This window comes from Plecotus auritus (assembly GCF_963455305.1).
Source record: "Plecotus auritus genome assembly, chromosome: 7".
Taxonomy (NCBI): domain Eukaryota; kingdom Metazoa; phylum Chordata; class Mammalia; order Chiroptera; family Vespertilionidae; genus Plecotus; species Plecotus auritus.
This window is the reverse complement of record NC_137774.1, coordinates 30152359-30172745: the sequence shown is the minus strand read 5'-3', so window position 1 is coordinate 30172745 and position 20387 is coordinate 30152359. Positions and strand designations below refer to the sequence as shown.

Here is a 20387-nt window from a genome sequence, read left to right as displayed (position 1 = left end):
GCAATTTCTGGGGACAACTTTTCCCTCTTCTCCTTCCAATGCTGTACTGTTCTCTCTTTTCTGCATAAAGATTCTAGGGCTTAAACACCCTGGAAACCCAAGGAAACTGGACAGAGTCCTCTAGATCAGTGGATCATACATGAGGAAGAAGAAAGAGGCCACCTGGCTTCTACCTGAAAGGGAGACCCAGCGACACAGAGGGAGACTTGGCCCCACTGTCAGGCTTTGTAAGTGCTGAGTTTGGATGCAAACTACCATGTGAATGCTTTTTCTATCACATAATTGGCGAAGCCCCAAATATGACTAGCTGCTATGGTGGAGTTTGTCAGCAAATAGAATGCCCCGATTCATTACCAATCCATGGATTAACGATGACCATCTTCATAATAATCATTATTGCCTTAGACAGGCGTGGATAACAAAGACACTCCAGGGAATTGTTTTTGAAATGGGCTGCTTCTTAGCCAACTCTGACTCTCCAGAGTCACTTTCTACAGAACCAAAGGATCACGAAGCTAAAAGGGGCTCTTGGAGAACATAGATTCTGGCTTTCTGCCTTCAGACGGAACTAACCTTTATAGAATAGCTGTTGTATAAGAAATTGAACCAAACTTACTTTTATATGTTATTCTTGTGATAGTATCTCTGTTGAGCATTCGATTAAGAAATGGGTTTGATGAATCAGAAACCTAGGGTAGAAAAGAAAATTTTAATGAGTGGATAGTGCTATCTCAGGATAAACAATGCTTCCATGAATTCACTTGTTCATTCACATTTCTTGAGCGCCTACCATATGCCAATCACTATGATGACTGGAAAATTCAGAGATAAAATATACTCTATTTCCCAGAAACCCCAGTCTAGAGAAAGAAGACAGATAAGTAAATAAATGGCTATAATATTGTAGGAACAGTGCTAGGAGAGAGTCACCCACCTGGGGAATCTGGGAGCTAAGACCTGAACTGAGTCTTGAAGGATGAGTGGAAATTAACAAAATGCTTTGGTGGTACAGTGTGGAAACGAGGAAGGGTAAGGAAACATATTACTTACAAAGGACCTGTTCACACATGGAATGGGAGAACTAGCCATGTTAAGGCATGTAATTCGGTGTAGATGGAGCTGAGAGTATGGGAGGTGAGGCTAGAGGGGTAGGCAAAGGCTAGCTCATGCCAAGCTTTGAAAATCATGCTAGAGAATTTAAACTAGGAATGGGGAGCCATCAAAGGGTTTTAAGCAAGAGGCAGGGAATGACATGTTAGGAAGGAGATTGTAATCTAGGTAGAGAGTGAGAGAGAAAGAGTACACAGAATAGAGGAGTCAGGAGATGAAAATAAATCTCTAAGAGTAATAGACAACCTTATTATGTAACTGCTCTTTATCGCATAAGTTGAATATATCATACACCATGCCATTCAATCATCCATCCATGCATAATCCATTTATCCATCTATCCATGCACCCATCCATCCATGTATCTACCCATGCACCCATCCATGCATCCATCCACCCATTCATGCATCTATGTAGCCATCCATCCATCCAACCATCTATGCATTCATATATTCAATAAAAATTTACCAAGCATCCATTATGGGCCAAACATTGTACCAGATGTTTAGGGATCAGTTGCCCATGCCTTTAGGCCTCCAAATTCCTTCTTTGGGAGAAAAAGCAAGGTTCAAGGAGCTTGATCCAGGGACCACCATTTGGAGACTGTGGACACTGTTTACTTAGCACCCACTTTTTACTCATTTTTTTCTGAGATGCATTGTTCATCCTAATAGTTTCTCTCCTACCTCGCTTGGCTCAGCTCTGCTCTGTAATTTACGTCTCAGCTACTAATCGGATGTTGTGACACATCAACATTTTAAACCTGATTTATTCTGAGGGTTGGAAAAATTCAGCCAGTGATTATTATTATTAGATAAACAACAGGTAATTTTTAGTTTAGAAATAGCACGGACTGTTTATTTTCCCACCATCTGTCTCTCATTTTCCACCGTTCCTGGGTGTGTTGCGTTGAGACACACACCAAGGGGAGCTTGGTGAGTGACAATGCTCAATGGTGTTTGTAAAAGCCCACCCACAAACAGAGAAAAGTCCCAAATGAAACACTGCTGTACCCCAGGAGCTTTCGTACCAAACCCAACTGCTGCTTTGCCATCCTCTGTGGCCATTTAAAAGATAGCCCGAAGCCACCGGTGTGGGCTGATGTACCCACTAAAAGGAGGAGAGCCAAACTATAATGTTATGGCAGGTAAGGAATGTGCCATGGCCCACAGTCCAGTGCCTTGGGCTCCTGGTACCTGGTGAGTCTGGGTAGTGCTAACATTGGGACTGGACCCTTTTGAGCTGCTTAAAAATAACTGAAAAATTTCCAAAGTGCACACAGATGATTTGTGGGCTCTAGTGTGTTGGCTGCGTGGGTGAGAGGATAAAATATGTACTTGGTATAAGTGAGCTTAAGTGGGAAGTTAATGGTGTGTGATTGAGTAGCAATTACAGCCAAATCTCAGCTCCCTGTGGTCACGGGAAGGATGGGGGATGAGGAGGAGACAGAGATAAGTAAAGCCCACAGATAAACAAGTCTCTTATTTTTAGCCAACAACTCCAACCCTTCTATGGCTCAGCTTTTGGGCACAGTGACATCTCTAGGGCTCAGCTGACCTAGATGTGGGGCTTCTCATTTTCATTCCTGCCTCCTCTGCAGGGAGCTGGGAAGGGGAGGCAGAAAGATCACAAGGAAGGGAGGCCTAGTAACAATGTGTGCCCTTAGAGACCAAGGGCTTTATTCACTTATTTCTATTTCGAGCGCCTAGCACAGGGCTGGCCCATGTCCCACACTCGATCTGTGCATTGGGGTGAGTGAATGACTAGTCACAGCTGGGATAACTCATGGAACATCTGGAAGTTGATTATAATGAACAAAGATAGGAATGCTGTGGCTTACTTTGAGGTCTAACCAGAAAGCTTCAGGTTTGCTCCAGGGAAGAATGGAAGCACCCTAAGGGCCAAAGTGGCCCAAACTGCCCCTCTTTCACTGACCTCAGGGCCCGGGACACAAGTTCCTCCCAAAACCCCACAGGGAGGCAGCCAGGACTTTCATCAGTAATCTCAGTGGGTCTTAGACATAACACAAAGGGTGGTGTGTGTGCCCAGGAAAACCGGGGGTGGTGATTTTACATCCATGAGATTTATGAAGGACCAAAGGATTTTAAGCAGGGAGGAAGAGGAATTAAGGGGAGGCATGGAGTCTTGAGAGGGAGGACCAGGCAGGTGAAGTGCCTGTTGCAGAGGGTGATGCTTTCAGGGGGCATGAGGGAGTGGTACCTGGGGTGCCCCCATGCCCATTCTTCTGAGCAATGCTATGTCATCACCAGAACTCTGTTCAGAGCCCAGAGTAGCAAACGCTGGATCATCTTCATCAGATTCCAAGTTCAGATTGGGGTGCCTCCTCTAACGATCTGGCCAAAACTTCCCAAGGGGTTGGCACAGTGATGGCCAACTTTTGGAAATGCCACACATTGCTTTTTTCCTCCCCCGCGCCCTCCCCCCCTCCCCCGCAATGGAAAAGACAATTTTTTTTGTCTCTTTCTTCCTTTAAATTTGCATACCTGTTTTCTCTCTCCATCTGTCAAAAATGTTAATGGTAATTACCTTTTAACAAATTAGAACTGGCTTGGTAGGAGATTTGTTGTTGTTGTTGACTGCTAGGAAGATGTGGTGCCTCCCTAGAGTGTCAGAAAGTCAGCACTGGTGATCTTTGCTTAGTTTTCTTCAGGGGATGCTTACAAAGGAGGGAGGGAAGGAGGGAGGGAAGGAGGGAGGGAAGGAGGGAGGGAAGAAGATGATGCCCAGAGCCATAGTGGGGAAGCTGGAGGGAGCTGTTTAGTGCAGCGCCCAAGGGGAGGGACATCTCACATGCCTCTCTTTTTCCAAAGGATGGGCAGGGCTTTAATCCTGTGGGGTGTCAGTGAGCTACCCCTTCTCCTCCTATTACTTGGTTCTGATTTTTTCTGCATAAGGTGGCACCTGGATCCATCACTGTTTTTGTTCCCTCGGACAGGCCCTGGTGCTGTGAAATGGAACCCATCATGTGTGCGTCTCGCTGAGAGGGACCTCATTCTTCATAAATCTCGTGGATGTCAAATCACCAGCCTGCAGGTTTTCTTGGGCACGCACACCACCCTTTGTGCTATGTCTCACATCCAGCAGGACTGAGGAAAGGTATCTTGATTGTGGTGGGAATGGCAAGAGGAGAAGAATAAAGGAATGCAAGACACTTACTTTTATAAATATAGAAACTACCACCAATCCATTTGGGCTCTTTGCAGCTTCTGTGACATTTGTATACAACTCATGGTTATAGTGGATGAGCTGCACCTGGAAGGAGGGAGAAACAATAAGAACAGCAGTGTAGCATTAAAATGTGTGAGGCACAGCATATCCACCCGACATAAGGGTATATTGCAGAACAACTGGAAAGACAATATTGTAACCGAAGGGATTTTGAGGAGATGTGTGTGGGTAAAATGCACGCACACACATATATGCACACATGTACAAAAATACCCATCCATATTTGCAAATGTTTTCTGGTAACAATCATGCCTTTCATCAGCTCAGTGCCCATCTGGCTCTGGCTCCATCTCAGGACATTTTCCCTAAAGTGTGCATAAAGTGAATTTCCCTTATTAGGAGCGGAACTGCCCTGCAGGGGCCCACGTCCTGCACCGACAGCTGCCAATGGCAGCGAGTAAATCCTCCTCAGGCTGCTGGGCGAGCAGGGAGCTGCCAGGTCCTGATGGAGACAGAGCTGATGGCTTAGGCTCCCAATGCACCAGCCTGCCCAGGTCATCTGACTGTGTAGGACTCAACTTCTTCCTCCTTCCAAGAAGATCAGCAATGTGCCTGTTGGGCCCTTGTGCAACAGCAGTCTGGGGCAAAAGGAGTCCTGGAACTGTGTTCCAGTAAAATAGGTTTTCCCTGTTACCTAATTTTTTCTTAAAAAAACCTCTTCTTTAAAAAAAATTGTGTAACACAGCATACATATATAGTCACATGAATCCCCCCTCCCCCCAATTTTGAGCCACATGACTAATACCCCACCTCCGTGGGACTCACTTGTTTCCTCTGAAAAATGGGTATGATTATCTCTCCTTGGACTCATCTTAGGGTTGTGGCTTTATTTTTTATTTTTTAAAATTTTTTTATTAATCCTCATCTGAGAATATTTTTCCATTGATTTTTAGGGAGAGTGGAGGAGAGAGGGAAAGACAGAGAGAAACATCGATGTGAGAGAAATACATTGATTGGTTGCCTCCAATCAGGGCCTGGGCCGGGGAGGAGCCTGCAACCGAGGTACATGCCCTTGACCAGAACAGAACGTGGGACCCTTTGGTCCGCAGGCTGATGCTCTATCCACTGAGCCAAACCGGCTAGGACAGGGCTATGGCTTTAAAATAGATTTTTAAACAGTACAGATGTATCATTTTTGTAAGAAAATAAAAAATAGAGAAGAAAAAAAGTGATAGACCCCCCTCCTCTACCTTTGTCTAATCCTAGCTCAAACAATATGACTTTCAACACTTTAGAATTTATTTTTCTAGATTTTTTTTGTGTGCTTTTAAATCACACACATACATACAAATGTAGGGCTTAAAATATTTGGGTAAGCCCCTAGAAATGTATAACCTACCTAGACTGAGTCAAGAAAAAATAGAATCCTGAACAAATGAACACAAATATGGAGATTGAAATAGTCATAAAAAACAAAACAAACAAACAAAAAACTTCCAATAAAGAAAAGCTGGACCAGATAGCTCCACAGGTGACTTTTACCAAACATTCAAAGAAGAATTCATCCTTAAACTCTTCCAAAAAAAAGAAGAAGAGGAAACACTTCCAAACTCATTTTATGAGGCCAGCATCATTCTGATATCAAAGCCAGACAAAGACACTTCAAGAAAAGAAAACTATAGGCCAGCATCCCTAATGAACACAGATACAACAATTGTCAATAAAATACTAGCAAACCGAATTCAACAGCACATTAAAAGGATTATACACCATGACCAAGTGGGATTTATTCCTGGGATGCAAGGATGGTTCAATATATACAAAACAATGTGATACACCATATTAACAGAATAACGATAAAAAAATACATGATAACCTCAAAAATTATTTGACAAAACTCACTATTTATTCGTGATAAAAACTATTTTAAAAAGGCACAGATGAACTTAACACGATAGAAGTAATACCTGAAAAACCCACAGCTATCATCATAACCAATGGGGAAGAACTGAAAAAGTTTCCTCTAAGATCCAGTACAAGGCAAGGATACCCACTGTTGCCACTTCTATTCAATAAAGTACCAGAAGTCACAGCAAGAAAAATTAGACCAGAAAACAAAATAAAAGGCATCCAAATGGAGGGGAAAGAAGCAAAATTATCCAGAAGACTCCAGAAGGCAGCTTGGCTATGGCCAGACTTCTGGTTCCCACCTGTCAGAACACAACTTTGGCATCAAAGGCAAGATGGGAAGATGCTTGAGGACTTGCACCAGTTCAAGCACCAATAGCTGGGCTTCACTGTGAAAAGGTGCTGCTCCCCCTCCACCTGTCTCCAGGTCTTTGTCGGGGCTACCACACTGCCTGTAGCTGTTGCCTTTGCTCCTCCCCAGCCAGGTAGAGTGGTGCCAAGCCAATACCCACCAACCCCTCACAAGGTGCCTGGGTGCGGGTGGGTCTGGGGGAAGGAGGTCGCTGCTTGTCCTGCCCTTAAATTGGGCTTGGGGAACAGCCACACACAGAGGCTAGGCAGAGTATTAGATTGGCAGCTGGATTCTAAAAGTGATGTCTGTGGATTACTTCTTGCCAGTTATAGGTAATATTTTAAAATCCAAACCTCCCAAAGGCAGAATGTTAAATAATTTGGCTAAGCATTAAACTGCAGTTTAATTGACCCCCAACTGGGGGGCTTACTCAAGGTAATCTGGGTGTTTGACAGGAAATAGGGGATCAATTAGTGAATGTTTGACCATCTGAGCAAGTGCGTGAAGCAACTGAGACTGCAGGGAGGACAATGTTGATACTGCTTGCAAGAGCAAACTCTTCGGGGTTCATGATGACATGCTGATGAAACACCAAGTTTAGCTATTCATTAAAGAAACACCCCAAGGACTTCTGCTAGTCTAGCTGGAATTACATGTGAAAGAGCTAAACCCGGATGACTGGAAATTATTTTTTAATCTTGACTCTTTATCAATTTAGATGGGTGTACTCCTAGAGAAGATTTCTGAAAATGCAAGATTGAGAAATGGCTGCCTTAGAGGAAGAAATGTCATAATTTTGGTCTTTTCACGGTGCTCAGATGTGGCGGACACCATGATTCAGGTCTTTCTCTGTATCCAAGTTCTGCGTGACCTGAGGTGACTCTACGTTGTGTGGCACTAGCTCACACCTTGCGTTCTCATCCCAGAACACACTGCCTCACCTCAATTCTTTACAAGGACCTATCTCTAATTTTGAATACACTTCTCAAGGGCAGGGATCTCCATCATCATATCCCTGGTATCTGTCATGGGACTTGGCTTAAAAGGAGATGCTGGCAAGTGTTTGTTGAATGAATCCTAATTCTACATCTCTCTCAGGGCATAGTCTTCATTCTAGAAGGGGCCTTAGAGAAAACCCAGGCCAGCCAATTCTTTTAAAAATGAAGAAACTGAAATCTGAGAAGGGCTGTGTCTTGCCCAAGATCATGTAATCATTCCTAGATCCATTCATTCAATGTTTAGTGAGCAACGACTAAGTGAGGGAGTGTGGTCTGATTTGAAGTCTAACGGGGAGGTAGGACCAGACCACAGAGAGCCTGGCAGGCTAAGCTAGGGGGTCTGGATTCCATTCTAAGGGTGATGGAGAACTGTGTTTACCATATGCCTAGAATTCTCTCAGGATCAAAGGCGAAGCTTTCTCTGTGTCCCAGAACTGAAGTGTGGAGCCTGACAAAGATCCGTCTTTGGTGACCAGGAACACAGGTTTCAAGTTAAAAGGTAAGTACTCATCTTCATCAAATGAGCAAACCTGCTGCAAGCAAGCTTCTGAGTCGGCAGCAAGCTGTTCTTGTCACCAGTGAGGCTGGGAGCAGCCTCTGGCGTGAAGGCCTCACAGCATTTTCACTTTGTGGCAGTGAGGTGACTCCCAGGGTGTGCCAGGTTGCTGCTCGCTAACCCCTCACCCCTCGGCAGGGAGACCAGCTGTGTTTTCAGACCCTGATGTGCACACTTCAGTTTGTCTTTCTCAGTATGATGCTCCATTAGCTGAAGTCTCTTGGTGAGCTCGAGAAAGAGAGTATTGTATCAGAGGACCACATGTGGCCTTCGGAGCCACAAGGCCACCACCTTACCCACCCCTGCTTAAACACCCCCGTCACTTCCCATTGCATCAAATCTGAGCACAAGCCTTGTGTGACACCCCCGCCCCCCACTTTTCCAACCAAGTCTCCTTGTTCTATGTGCTCTGGCCACAGTGACCTTCTTTCGGTCTCCCTTACACACCATGCTCCCTCCTTTCCTAGAGCCTGTGCATATGCTGTTCCCTGTGCTTAGAACACCCTTTCCTCCCCTGCACCTGACTAATTTATGAACTCCTTTAGATCTGAGCTTAAGGGTCACCTCTTGAGAGAGATCCCAGTAACCCACTCTCAGGGCATCCTGTGCCTTTCTTCTTTGAAACACAGATCACGCTTTTACCTCAACATTTATTATGTGACTGATTAATGTCCTTCGCTTTCACTAGACTTTTAGCTTCATCCACACAAAAACTGTTTCTGATTGGCCCCATGATGTCCCCAATACCCCAAAACTGTTTCTGATTAGTTCCCAGGATGTCCCCAACACCCAGTAGAGTACCTGGCACATATTTGTGTAGCAAGGTAGAAATAATTGTTAAGTAAATGAATGAAGCCATACTTGTTGTCAATAATAAGACAAAATGTAATGCCCTGGCAGCAGGGAGAGAAAGGTACTTGGCTGAACTGGTAAGGGAACATCCTGGAATCCTTAAGGATATCTCTAATGGGAGCCCAGAAACTCAATGTCTCACTGAGCTATGTGGATTGCAAAGCCTGGCTTCACCATTGCATACCATTGGGCAAGGCAGACCTCTCCTTTATCAATAGGAAAATTAATACTAAATACCTCATAGAATTGTGGGGATGATTTTATGAGATAGAATATATAAAGAATTTAGCCCAGGGACTGGCATGTAGTACTCATTCAATATTTAGCTACTAGAGGCCTGGTGCAAGGATTTGTGCACCAGTGGGGTTCCTTCAGCCTGGCCTGTGCCCTCTTGCAATCCAGGACCCCTTGGAAGATGCCAGCGAGCCAGTTTTGGCCCGATCCCCACAGGCCAGGCAGAGGGACCCCACTGGTGCACGAATCCATGCACCGGGCCTCTAGTATGCATATAAGATCTTTGGTGAATCTCTTCTGCCCTCCCTCCCCTCTTCCCCTCTGAGATTCGTCAGTCTGTTCCATGTTTCCATGCCTATAGTTTCTGCTCCTGCATTGAGCATCTTCCCCTTGGTGGTCAGTGCGTGTCATAGCTACTGGCCAGTCGGCCAGTCACTTAGGGTTTATATATATAGATTATTGTTTTTATTGTCTATAATTTATTATATGAGCAGTAGAGATAGAGCCTTCAGCTCCTACAGGCATAGGGGTTAGGTATATGCAGCCCCTTCTTCTGGGTCCTCACTCTGAGTCTGTTCCCCAAAGAAACTTAAGGAAGGTGTTAGCTGTTCATAACCTGGGTATATTTCCGACTTGTCTTGTCCTGTTCAGACATGTACATTCTAGGCACTGGATGAAGTCAGAGTTTGTAGAGAGAAACACATCCTTATAATTCACAGGGCAGTAGGCTTTTCTGTAAAGAGTTTTATAGTACATACAGGGTGCCCCCACCCCCCAAAAAAGTATACACACTTTAAATTATTATAAAGTCAGTGTTTATTAACATGTAGTTCATTTTCAAAATTTAAAAGAATCTACAGAAATGAATAATTTTTTTTTTTGTCAACACCTGTTTTTAAACTGATAACTGTTCTGGTCCAGGCACTGCTACTATAATAATGTGAAGCAATGGAATCGCAAACATAAACAATCATTTTGTTCAGTATTTGTGTGTCCGCAGTTCGTGACTGTTGCCAGTTTTGTATCGTAAACTTTATCTTTTATGTATCCTCATAAAAAAAAGTTCAGTGGCACTTTAGGATAAATTTTCTTTGTTCCAAGCTTAGTCTGGCTTCACCCATTATTTCAAATCAATTAAATCTGAAAAGGAGTGACAATTAAGTGGATTATCAGCTGTTAAAGTGTGTATACAGTTTAGGGACACCCTATATTTTCAACCTTGTGGGCTATCTGTATGGTCTCTGTCACACCTATTCAATTCTGCTTGTATATGAAGCAGCCATAGACAAAATATAAAAGAATGGGTGTGGCTGGGTTCCAATAAAACTTTATTTACAAAAACAGGTGGCAGTCCATAGTTAGCCAACACTGCCAGTTTAAATTTGAGAGATGAATAAAAAACTTCAAAGTCTCTTCAAATTCAAGAAGATAGAAATCATATCAAGCATCTTCTCAGACCACAGTGGCATAAAACTGGAAATTAACTACAATAAAAACAAACCAAAGAAATCAAACACATGGCAACTAAACAGCATGCTATTAAACAATGACTGGGTTACCAGAGAAATCAAGGAAGAAATAAAAAACATCATGGCAACAAATGACAATGAAAACACAACAATCCAAAATCTATGGGACACAGGGAAAGCAGTCTTGAGAGGGAAGTTCATAGCTCTACAAGCCTACTGCAAATAACAAGAAACAATGGTAATAAATTACCAAACCCTACAACTCAAAGAGTTAGAAAAAGAGCAACAAGAAAAGCCCAGTGTAAGCAGAAGGAAGGAAATAAAGATCAGAGCAGAGATAAACGACATAGAGACCAAAGAAACAATACAAAAGATCAACAAAACCAAGAGCTGGTTCTTTGAAAGGATAAACAAGATTGATGAACCTCTAGCCAGGCTCACCAAGAAGCAAAGAGAGAGGACCCAAATAAACAAAATCAGAAATGAAAGAGGTGAAATAACAACAGATCCCACCGAAATACAAAGGATTGTTAAAAAATACTATGAACAACTCTATTCCAACAAACTGGACAACCTGGAGGAAATGGACATATTCCTAGAAAAATACAATCTTCCAAAACTCAGTCAGGAAGAATCTAAACAGCTCATTATGCCAGTAACTATGGAAGGAATTGAAGCAGTCATCAAAAAGCTTCTGGCAAACAAAAGCCTGGGGCCAGACGGCTTCACAGGAGAATTTTACCAAACATTCAAGGAAGAACTAAAACCTATCCTCCTCAGACTATTCCAAAAAATTCAAGAGGAAGGAACACTTCCAAGCTCCTTCTATGAAGCCAGCATCACCCTAATACCAAAACCAGATAAAGACAACACAATGAAGAAGAATTACAGGCCAATATCCCTCATGAACGTAGATGCCAAAATCCTCAACAAAATTCTAGCAAATCAGATCCAGCACTACATCAGAAAGATCATACACCATGACCAAGTAGGGTTTATCCCAGGAGTGCAAGGATGGTACAATATCCTCAAATCAATTAACGTGATAGATCACATAAACAAATTGAGAGATAAAAATCACAGTCATATCAATTGATGCAGAAAAAGCATTTGACAAAATCCAACACCCTTTCTTGATAAAAACTCCCAACAAGGTGGGAACAGAAGGATCATACCTCAACATAATAAAAGCCATATATGATAAACCCACAGCTAACATCATACTCAATGGGCAAAAACTAAAACCATTTCCCCTAAGAACAGGAACAAGACAGGGATGCCCACTCTCACCACTCCTGTTTGACATAGTACTGGAAGTATTAGCCATTGCAATTAGACAAGAAGAAGAAATAAAAGGCATCCAAATTGGAAAAGAAGAAGTAAAGCTGTCCTTATTTGCAGATGACATGATATTGTACATAAAAAACCCGAAAGACTCCATCAGAAAACTAACAGACTTAATAAATGAATTCGGCAATGTAGTAGGATACAAAATTAACACCAAGAAATCTATGGCATTTCTATACACCAATAGTGAACTTACAGAAAGAGAGACTAAAAAAGCAATCCTATTTACCATTGCACCAAAAAAATTAAGATACCTAGGAATAAACTTAACCAAGGAGGTAAAAGACCTATACGTGGAAAACTACAGGACACTGAAAAAAGAGATAGAGGAAGACATAAACAGATGGAACAACATACCATGTTCATGGATTGGGAGAATCAACATCATTAAAATGTCCATACTACCCAAAGCAATCTATAGATTCAATGCACTGCCCATTAAAATACCAATGGCATATTTCACAGACCTAGAAAGAACTCTCCAAAAATTCATCTGGAATAAAAAAAGACCCTGAATAGCCACAGCAATCCTGAGAAAAAAGAATAAAGTAGGAGGGATCTCAATACCAGATTTCAAGCTGTATTACAAAGCCACTGTTCTCAAAACAGCCTGGTACTGGCACAGGAACAGACATATAGACCAATGGAATAGATTAGAGAATCCAGATATCGACCCAAACCACTATGCTCAATTAATATTCGACAAAGGAGGCATGAACATACAATGGAGTCAAGACAGTCTCTTCAATAAATGGTGTTGGGAAAATTGGACAGATACATGCAAAAAAATGAAACTAGATCACCAACTTACACCATACACAAAAATAAACTCAAAATGGATACAGGACTTAAACATAAGAAGGGAAACCATAAAAATACTAGAGGAATCCACAGGCAGCAAAATCTCAGACATATGCCAAAAGAACTTCTTCACTGATACTGCCCCTAGGGCAATGGAAGCCAAAGAGAAAATAAACAAATGGGACTACATCAAAATAAAAAGCTTTTGCACAGCAAAAGAAACCATCAACAAAACAACAAGAAACCCCACTGTATGGGAGAACATATTTGCCAATGTTATCACTGATAAAGGTTTAATCTCCAACATCTACAGGCAGTGATACAACTTAATAAAAGGAAGATAAATGATCCAATAAAAAAATGGGCAACGGACCAAAAAATAATCTTTTCAAAAGAAGACAGAAGGAAGGCCAAGAGACAAATGAAAACATGCTCAAAGTCACTAATTATCTGAGAGATGCAAATAAAAATGACAATGCGATACCATCTCACACCTGTCAGAATGGCTATCATCAACGAATCAACAAACGACAAGCGTTGGCGAGGATGTGGAGAAAAAGGAACCCTCATGCACTGCTGGTGGGAATGCAGACTGGTGCAGCCACTGTGGAGAACAGAATGGAGTTTACTCAAAAAACTGAAAATGGAACTCCCATTTGACCCAGTAATCCTACTCCTAGGAATATATCCTAAGATACTAGAAACACCAATCAGAAAGGACATATGCACCCCTATGTTCATAGCAGCACAATTTACAATAGCTAAGATTTGGAAACAGCCTAGGTGCCCGTCAGCAGATGACTGGATCAGAAAACTATGGTATATCTACAAAATGGAATACTCTGCTGCCATAAAAAAGAAGGAATTGTTACCATTTGTAGCAACCTGGATGGAATTGGAGAATAGTATGCTAAGTGAAATAAGCCAGTCAATGAAAGAAAAATACCACATGATCTCACTCATTTGTGGATAATAAAAAACATTATAAACTGATGAACAAAAAGATAGATACAGAGGCAGTAAAGCATCAAACAGACAATCAAATTACAGCAGGAAGGTTAGGGAGAGGTGGGGGAAATAAGAGATCAACTTATATGCATGCATATAAGAATAACCAACGGATGCAAAACATTGGGTGGTGAGGGCATGTATGGGAGTGGGGTGGGGAGGCAATGGTAAGATATGTACACATATAATACCTTAATAAAAAAATAAAATCTTGAAAAAAAAAACAACAACTTCAGGGGCATTCATTTTCTAGAACGTGTTCTAAAGTGATGGGAAGAAGCACATGTTGAAAGACTCTAGGCATTAACCTCTTCTTTCGTTTAAATGATAGTGATTACAATGTCACATTTCTACAGCCCTTTAAACTTTTCAAGGCATAGTCAACTCAAGTGAGTTTATTTCCAGTCAACACACAAGTCCCAAGTGCCCATCATGTGCTAGACCCCAAGAGCCCAGAGACAAATGCTACATAGTCCATGTCCTCGAGGAGCTCACCCATGCGACCCCATTTGTTCCTGAAATAGGCAAAGGGTGAAAGGAAGGCACAGAGAGTCTAAGCAACTCTTCCCAGGTCACCCAGCCAAACAGGGAGCCTGGCCCACTTTGCTTTCCTGCGTACAAATGTTTTCTTCCCACAAGAAAGTAAAGAGAAAAGAAAAGGTGTTTTATATTTGAGGGGAGGTCACATTTCAGCAGCTGTTGCAGGAACAAGAATTATAAGCTAGAACTTATTTATAGAAAGTCATTAACAAGTTTGTCTTTAAGTGAAAGAGCTCACAGAGAGTTCTGCAGAGAAGAACTCAGTTTGATATGTTCTACCCACCACATTGCCAGCCTAAGGTTTGGCAATTATCACTGGTCTGCCTGGTGACTGATGAGTTCCTGCATTTTAAGACATGGAATGCAATTGTGGTTTAAAATAAAGAAGTGCCTATAATTGCATTGACTGAAGACCCCCAAATGTGGTCCAGCTATCACAACAACCTAGAAAACTAGAGTGAAAGATGGTATTTTTTCCCCCAGAAGATAAAACTTGGATTTTAATGCATGGCGCTTTTTACCGAGTTGCATGGTGGTTTGTACAGGTGTGGAGTGATGAGTTTAGGTGCAGGATGATGCTGGAAAAGGCAAGGCTCTGAGCCTAGTCTCTTCTGTCCAAGTAACCTCAGGCTAGCTGCTTAGCCCCTCTGTGCCTCCGTCTCCTCATCTGTAAAGTGGGGATGAATCTAAGGATCGTCTGGGGATGAAATGAGATGAGCCATCACACAGTCTTTCAGGAACTAGGCAGGGTACAATCAAGCAAGTGAAATAGATGGGGTGACAGGACCACACATATAAAAGGCAGACACCAAATGTTCTTTTTATTTCCTTCTATGATGTAAAGATTGAGCGTATTTCCTCCTTATCAGTTTCTGGACTTGAAAAGTTTTCAAAAACAAACCATAGGCCAGGAATCTTCTAGAGAGTTCTCTCCTCTAAGGAAACATATTTCTCACACCTTTATCAAGAACTACTAAGTAAGGATGTCCCCTGATGTGTTTTTCTTTTTTTTCTGGAACATTTTGAAATAGATGCTTCTAGAAGTCTGACTTTCTTCTTATTATCCTGCTGAAAACCAGAGCAGGACATGCCTCCTGCAATGAGGTTTGATCCTCTCAGGTGTGACTTCTGAGCAGTGGCTGCTAACTGCCAGGATTTAAAGGGAAGCTCTGTACACACTTAAAAAAATAAAAAATAAAAATATATATTTAAATGTTTTTTATTAATTTCAGAGAGAGGAAGTGAGAGGGAGAGAGAGATAGAAACAGCAATGATGAGTGAGAATCACCCATGAGCTGCTACCTGCTCACCCCCTACTGGGGACCTAACCTGCAACCCAGGCATGTGCCCTGACTGGGGATCCAACTGTGACCTCCTGGCTCATGAGTTGATGCTCAACCATTGCGCCATGACGGCGGGGAATCTGTGGGCTCTTTTTGAACCCTGGCGACTTTAATTAACTCTCTGCCTCACTGGCATCCTGCAACCCAGATGTCATTGCTCCTGCCCTCTTTCTCTGCATTCACCCACTTCCTCCCCACACTCCCATGACCTCAGACTCCTCCCTGTGAAGGGCATGGATGAAGATCCTTCACTGGCTCTGCAGCCAAATGTCCTGGGTTATTTAGTCTCTTAGAGCCTCGATTTCTTCATATGCAGAATTGTGACTCCGACATAATCATCAAAGCCTTCTTGGAATGATTAAAAGAGCTAAAACATATAAATGAACTAAAGTGCATAAATGAGATGAAGCAGAATTCAGATGCAATGCCTGGCACAAAGCAAGCACTCGTTAAGTGGCCGTGGTTATTATTACTATTAGGGATGTCTGGCTGCTGGGGCTCAGATAAAGGAAATGAGAGGATGAGCGGCTTGTTCCGTTCCATGGGCTGAAGCACTTCCTGATCATATTTCTCGAGGACAGGGTCTGTTTACCATTCACTGTTGTATCTTACTTTATCTTATTGTCTGGATTGCCAAGAAGATTTTTCCAGTCTTTTCTCTGTGTACTTCATACTATGAAAACAGTAGATGTACAGAACACATGGTCTCAGACTACCTGTGCACTGTCTCTCCTCGCCTCATCATCACCCCTCTGGGTGAAAATCACTGTTCTGCTGTGTTCAGGTCACTTTTGTTAAATGCTCATTGAATAAGTAATTCAGAGCCCATATACATAGTATTAATGAAGGCTCACTTTGTTCTAAATCACTGCAGAGGTGTCATGCAATACCGTTCCTCTGGTTAAGGCAAGAATCCGTTCCCCACTTCTACTACCCACAAAGAAGCTTGGTCATGATGAATTTATTAGTATGTTCCAGAAGACTTTTAAGGGGCAGCTAGGCCAATGTCTCTTAAATCATATATCCAAGAAGCCCAAGTGAATATGAGCTAATGAAAAACAACACGATTGCTGTTAAAAGTTGTTTTTTATTACTTTATTATTTTATATACTTTTGTTTTTATTATTTCATTGTTTTTATTATTTTATTACAATCAAGTAGAGTTCATATCAAGAATTAAGAGTAAGTCAACATTGAAAAAAAATCTTCCAATGTGATTTAGTTGAAAGAGGTGGGAAAAAAGAACCACGGACAACTCAGTAGGGACCACCCATACTTAAGTTACATCTATACCCAATTCACACCCATTTCGGTGGAATTACTTCTTACTTCAGCTGGAGAACACGGCTTTAACATCTGACTTCACTGACGTGATGCCTACTTCTTGCATCTCTTAGACTCATTGGAAACTGTTAGTAAGTTACTTCTGTTTTATGATTCAGGTTTAAATGACTTCAGTTTTGAATTGTACTTAGAAGGAAAAAAAATTCAATGCTTCAATATGATGCTTGGGATGTCTGTGCCTGAGGTCTGATCTATGCCATGAACAAGGAAGGTAGCCTCCAAATGATCACATGATAATCTGGACCCAAGCATGTCCATGAGAGGCTGAGAAAGGTCCTGAACACTTCATTCTCCATTGCTAGAGGCTGGCACCAACAGTGCAACTTGGATCCCAGAGTGCAACATGAATGACATTTCAGGGGACCATGTAGGTTTTCATCCCCTTACTAGAGGCCCAGTGCATGAAATTCATGCACGGAGGGTGTGTCCCTCAGCCCAGCCTGCACCCTTTCCAATCTGGGACCCCTCGAGGGATGTCCGACTGCCCGTTTAGGCCCGATCCTACTGGACAATCCAGGACTGCTGGCTCCCAACTGCTCGCCTGACTGCCATCCTGATTGTCCCTAACCGCTTCTGCCTGCCAGCCTGATCACCCCCTAACCACTCCCCTCCCAGCCTGATTGAAGCCTAACTGCTCCCCTGCCAGCCTGTTTGCCCCTAACTACCTTCCCCTGCAGGCCTGGTCACCCCTAACTGCCCTCCCCTGCAGGCCTGGTCCCCTCCAACTGCTCTCCTCTGCAGGCCTGGGTTCCCCCCAACTGCCCTTCCCTGCAGGCCTGGTTGCCCCCAACTTCCCTCCTCTGCTGGCCTGGTCACCCCTACTGCCCTCCCCTGCAGGCTTGATCACCCCCAACTGCCCTCCCCTGAAGGCCTGGTCCCTCCCAACTGCCCTCCCTTGCTGGCCTGGTCCCCCACAACTGCTCTCCCCTGCAGGCCTGGGTTCCCCCCAACTGCCCTTCCCTGCAGGCCTGGTTGCCCCCAACTTCCCTCCTCTGCTGGCCTGCTCACCCCTAACTGCCCTCCCCTGCAGGCTTGATCACCCCCAACTGCCTTCCCCTGAAGGCCTGGTCCCTCCCAACTGCCCTCCCCTGCAGGCCTGGTCCCCCCCAGCTGCTCTCCCCTGCAGGCCTGGGTTCCCCCCAACTGCCCTTCCCTGCAGGCCCAGTTGCCCTCAACTTCCCTCCTCTGCCGGCCTGGTCACCCCTAACTGCCCTCCCCTGCAGGCTTGATTGCCCCCAACTGCCCTCCCCTGCAGGCCTGGTCCCTCCTAACTGCCCTCCCCTGTTGGCCATCTTGTGTCTACATGGGGGCAGCCATCTTGTGTGTTGGAGTGATGGTCAATTTGCATATTACTCTAGGATTATTAGATAGGATAGAGGCCTGGTGCATGGGTGGGGGCCAGCTGGTTTTCCCTGAAGAATGTCCTGGATCAGGATGGGGGCTCCCTTGGGGCATGGTGTAGCCTGGGTGAGAGGCCTGTGGTGGTTTGCAGGCTGGCCATGCCCCCCTGCAACTCAAGTGGAGGCCCTGGTATCTGGGATTTATTTATCTTCTATAATTGAAACTTTGTAGCCTTGAGTGGAGGCCTGGGCATGCCAGGGTGTGTGGAAAGCTTGGCTTCCTCCATTGCTGGGGAAACCCAAGCCTCCTGCTCACTCAGTGGCTGCAGCCATCTTGGTTGGGTTAATTTGCATACTCACTCCTGATTGACTGGTGGGCGTGGCTTATGGGTGTAGCAGAGTGGTGGTTAATTTGCATATTACTCTTTTATTAGATAGGATAGTCATTTGGAAATAACTAAACTGAAGAGACATGTAATTTGTCAAATATCCAGGGGCAGTGGCCATTAATAGGTACCCTGCAGTCAATGGAAGTCAAAGGCTGACTGAGAAAGCTTTTCTTTGCTACACTTCATAGTCCATCCCAGGATTAGCTAAGCTCAAATCACAGAGAAACAGAGTAGAAACCCAACTCCTCTTTTAATAAGAAGCAGCTGTGTGCTACTGAATTGTTTGAGGACCTTAGAAACTCAAGTTCTAGTCCTGAGTCCAAGCTCTGTTCCTTGTTTGTTTAGTGAACTCAGGTAATCACCTAGTATCTTTCAGTTTCCTAATCTGAAACATGAGGCCAACCACTTGTGCCTTCTAGGCTCTGGGAAGGATTTGAAAAGACAGTGGATATACATCTGGTTATATTTTCACCATGCAGCTCGATGCCTGGCATATTCCAAGTACTTAAATACTTGAATGAACAAAGGCATGTATAAAACTCTTTATAAACTGTAATGCTATATATGTATAATAAAAAATTTCTCCTCCTCCTCCTCCTCCTCCTCCTCCTCCTCCTTCTTCTTCTTCACTTAAAATTGGCTTATTCAATACTAAGTTTTTTTGGAACTCCAATAAGTAAATCCTACAGGTATTCTGGTGGGAGTAGCTGGGGTGGAGGGCTACTTAGGTGACCTCTTTAGAAGAAAAAAACCAACTCATCTGAAGAAGAGTGAGACCCCTTTGGAGGGAATAGCAGAGGTTAAATTAGGCAAATTCCAGAGGCAGAACCTGTCACGGCAGGTTCTCAGACCAGAACAGAGGAACCACTGAACCAAGAGTAACAGCCCTCATTTTTCTTAGACTCCAACTCTATAAGCAAGAAACTCTATTATGACTTTTACAATGTATTATTCCATCACGTCTGCTTTCTGCAGAGGCCATGAACACCCACCACAGAGGAAGAAAAGATTAAATCGTCACACACCCCATATTCAGTTGCTAAAGCCCCATATTCAGTTGTTGTTAATTCAGAAGGGTCACTCTTGACGAGTACCCTTCAAACTGTCATATTAATGGAAATATAAACACAGCATCTATTAGGTAAGAGATGAGGGCTTTCTGTTCTCTTGTAAATTAAGCTGCAGAGCAATTTGGATAAAACGTTCATAAAAGTAGGCTTGATTCTGCACACATTAATTGCCTAAAGTGTGATAGTTAATGACTAGAAATACATACTTTCAAAGCCATTAAATATACACAAACACTATCCATGGTGGATTGACTCTGGGGAAGAGGAGTAGAAAGAGCCCCAAGCTGTCAGTCAAAGGGACTGGATTTTAAAGGACAGTCCTGCCAGGATAGTTGAGTGAGGCTCTCCCTACTCCCTTTCAGAACTAGAAGTCTTTGTCTGGAAAACATGAGATTTTAAGGGCAGGGTTTTGTGATTCTTCTAAAAAATAAACACACACTGGTGGGGGTATATAGGGTGTTGCCTCCTGAGTTTCCATCAAAGTCACTCGAATTGCCTTGAGTTGAAAACAAATATTTAAATGAAAGTTTCAGTGGA

At 43.2% G+C, this 20387-nt stretch overlaps 1 protein-coding gene across 2 annotated transcripts in view; it reads right to left on the bottom strand.

Moving 5' to 3' along the window:
- CA10 (carbonic anhydrase 10) overlaps positions 1-20387 on the bottom strand; it is a 387282-nt gene that overhangs the window by 18321 nt on the left and 348574 nt on the right. For both annotated transcript variants that reach the window (XM_080680847.1, XM_080680848.1), the window contains exons 6-7: positions 4288-4383; positions 617-689 (exon numbers count right to left, since the gene is read on the bottom strand). In XM_080680847.1, the coding sequence (XP_080536973.1) occupies positions 617-689; positions 4288-4383 (169 nt within the window). The remainder of the gene's footprint in view (positions 1-616; positions 690-4287; positions 4384-20387) is intronic.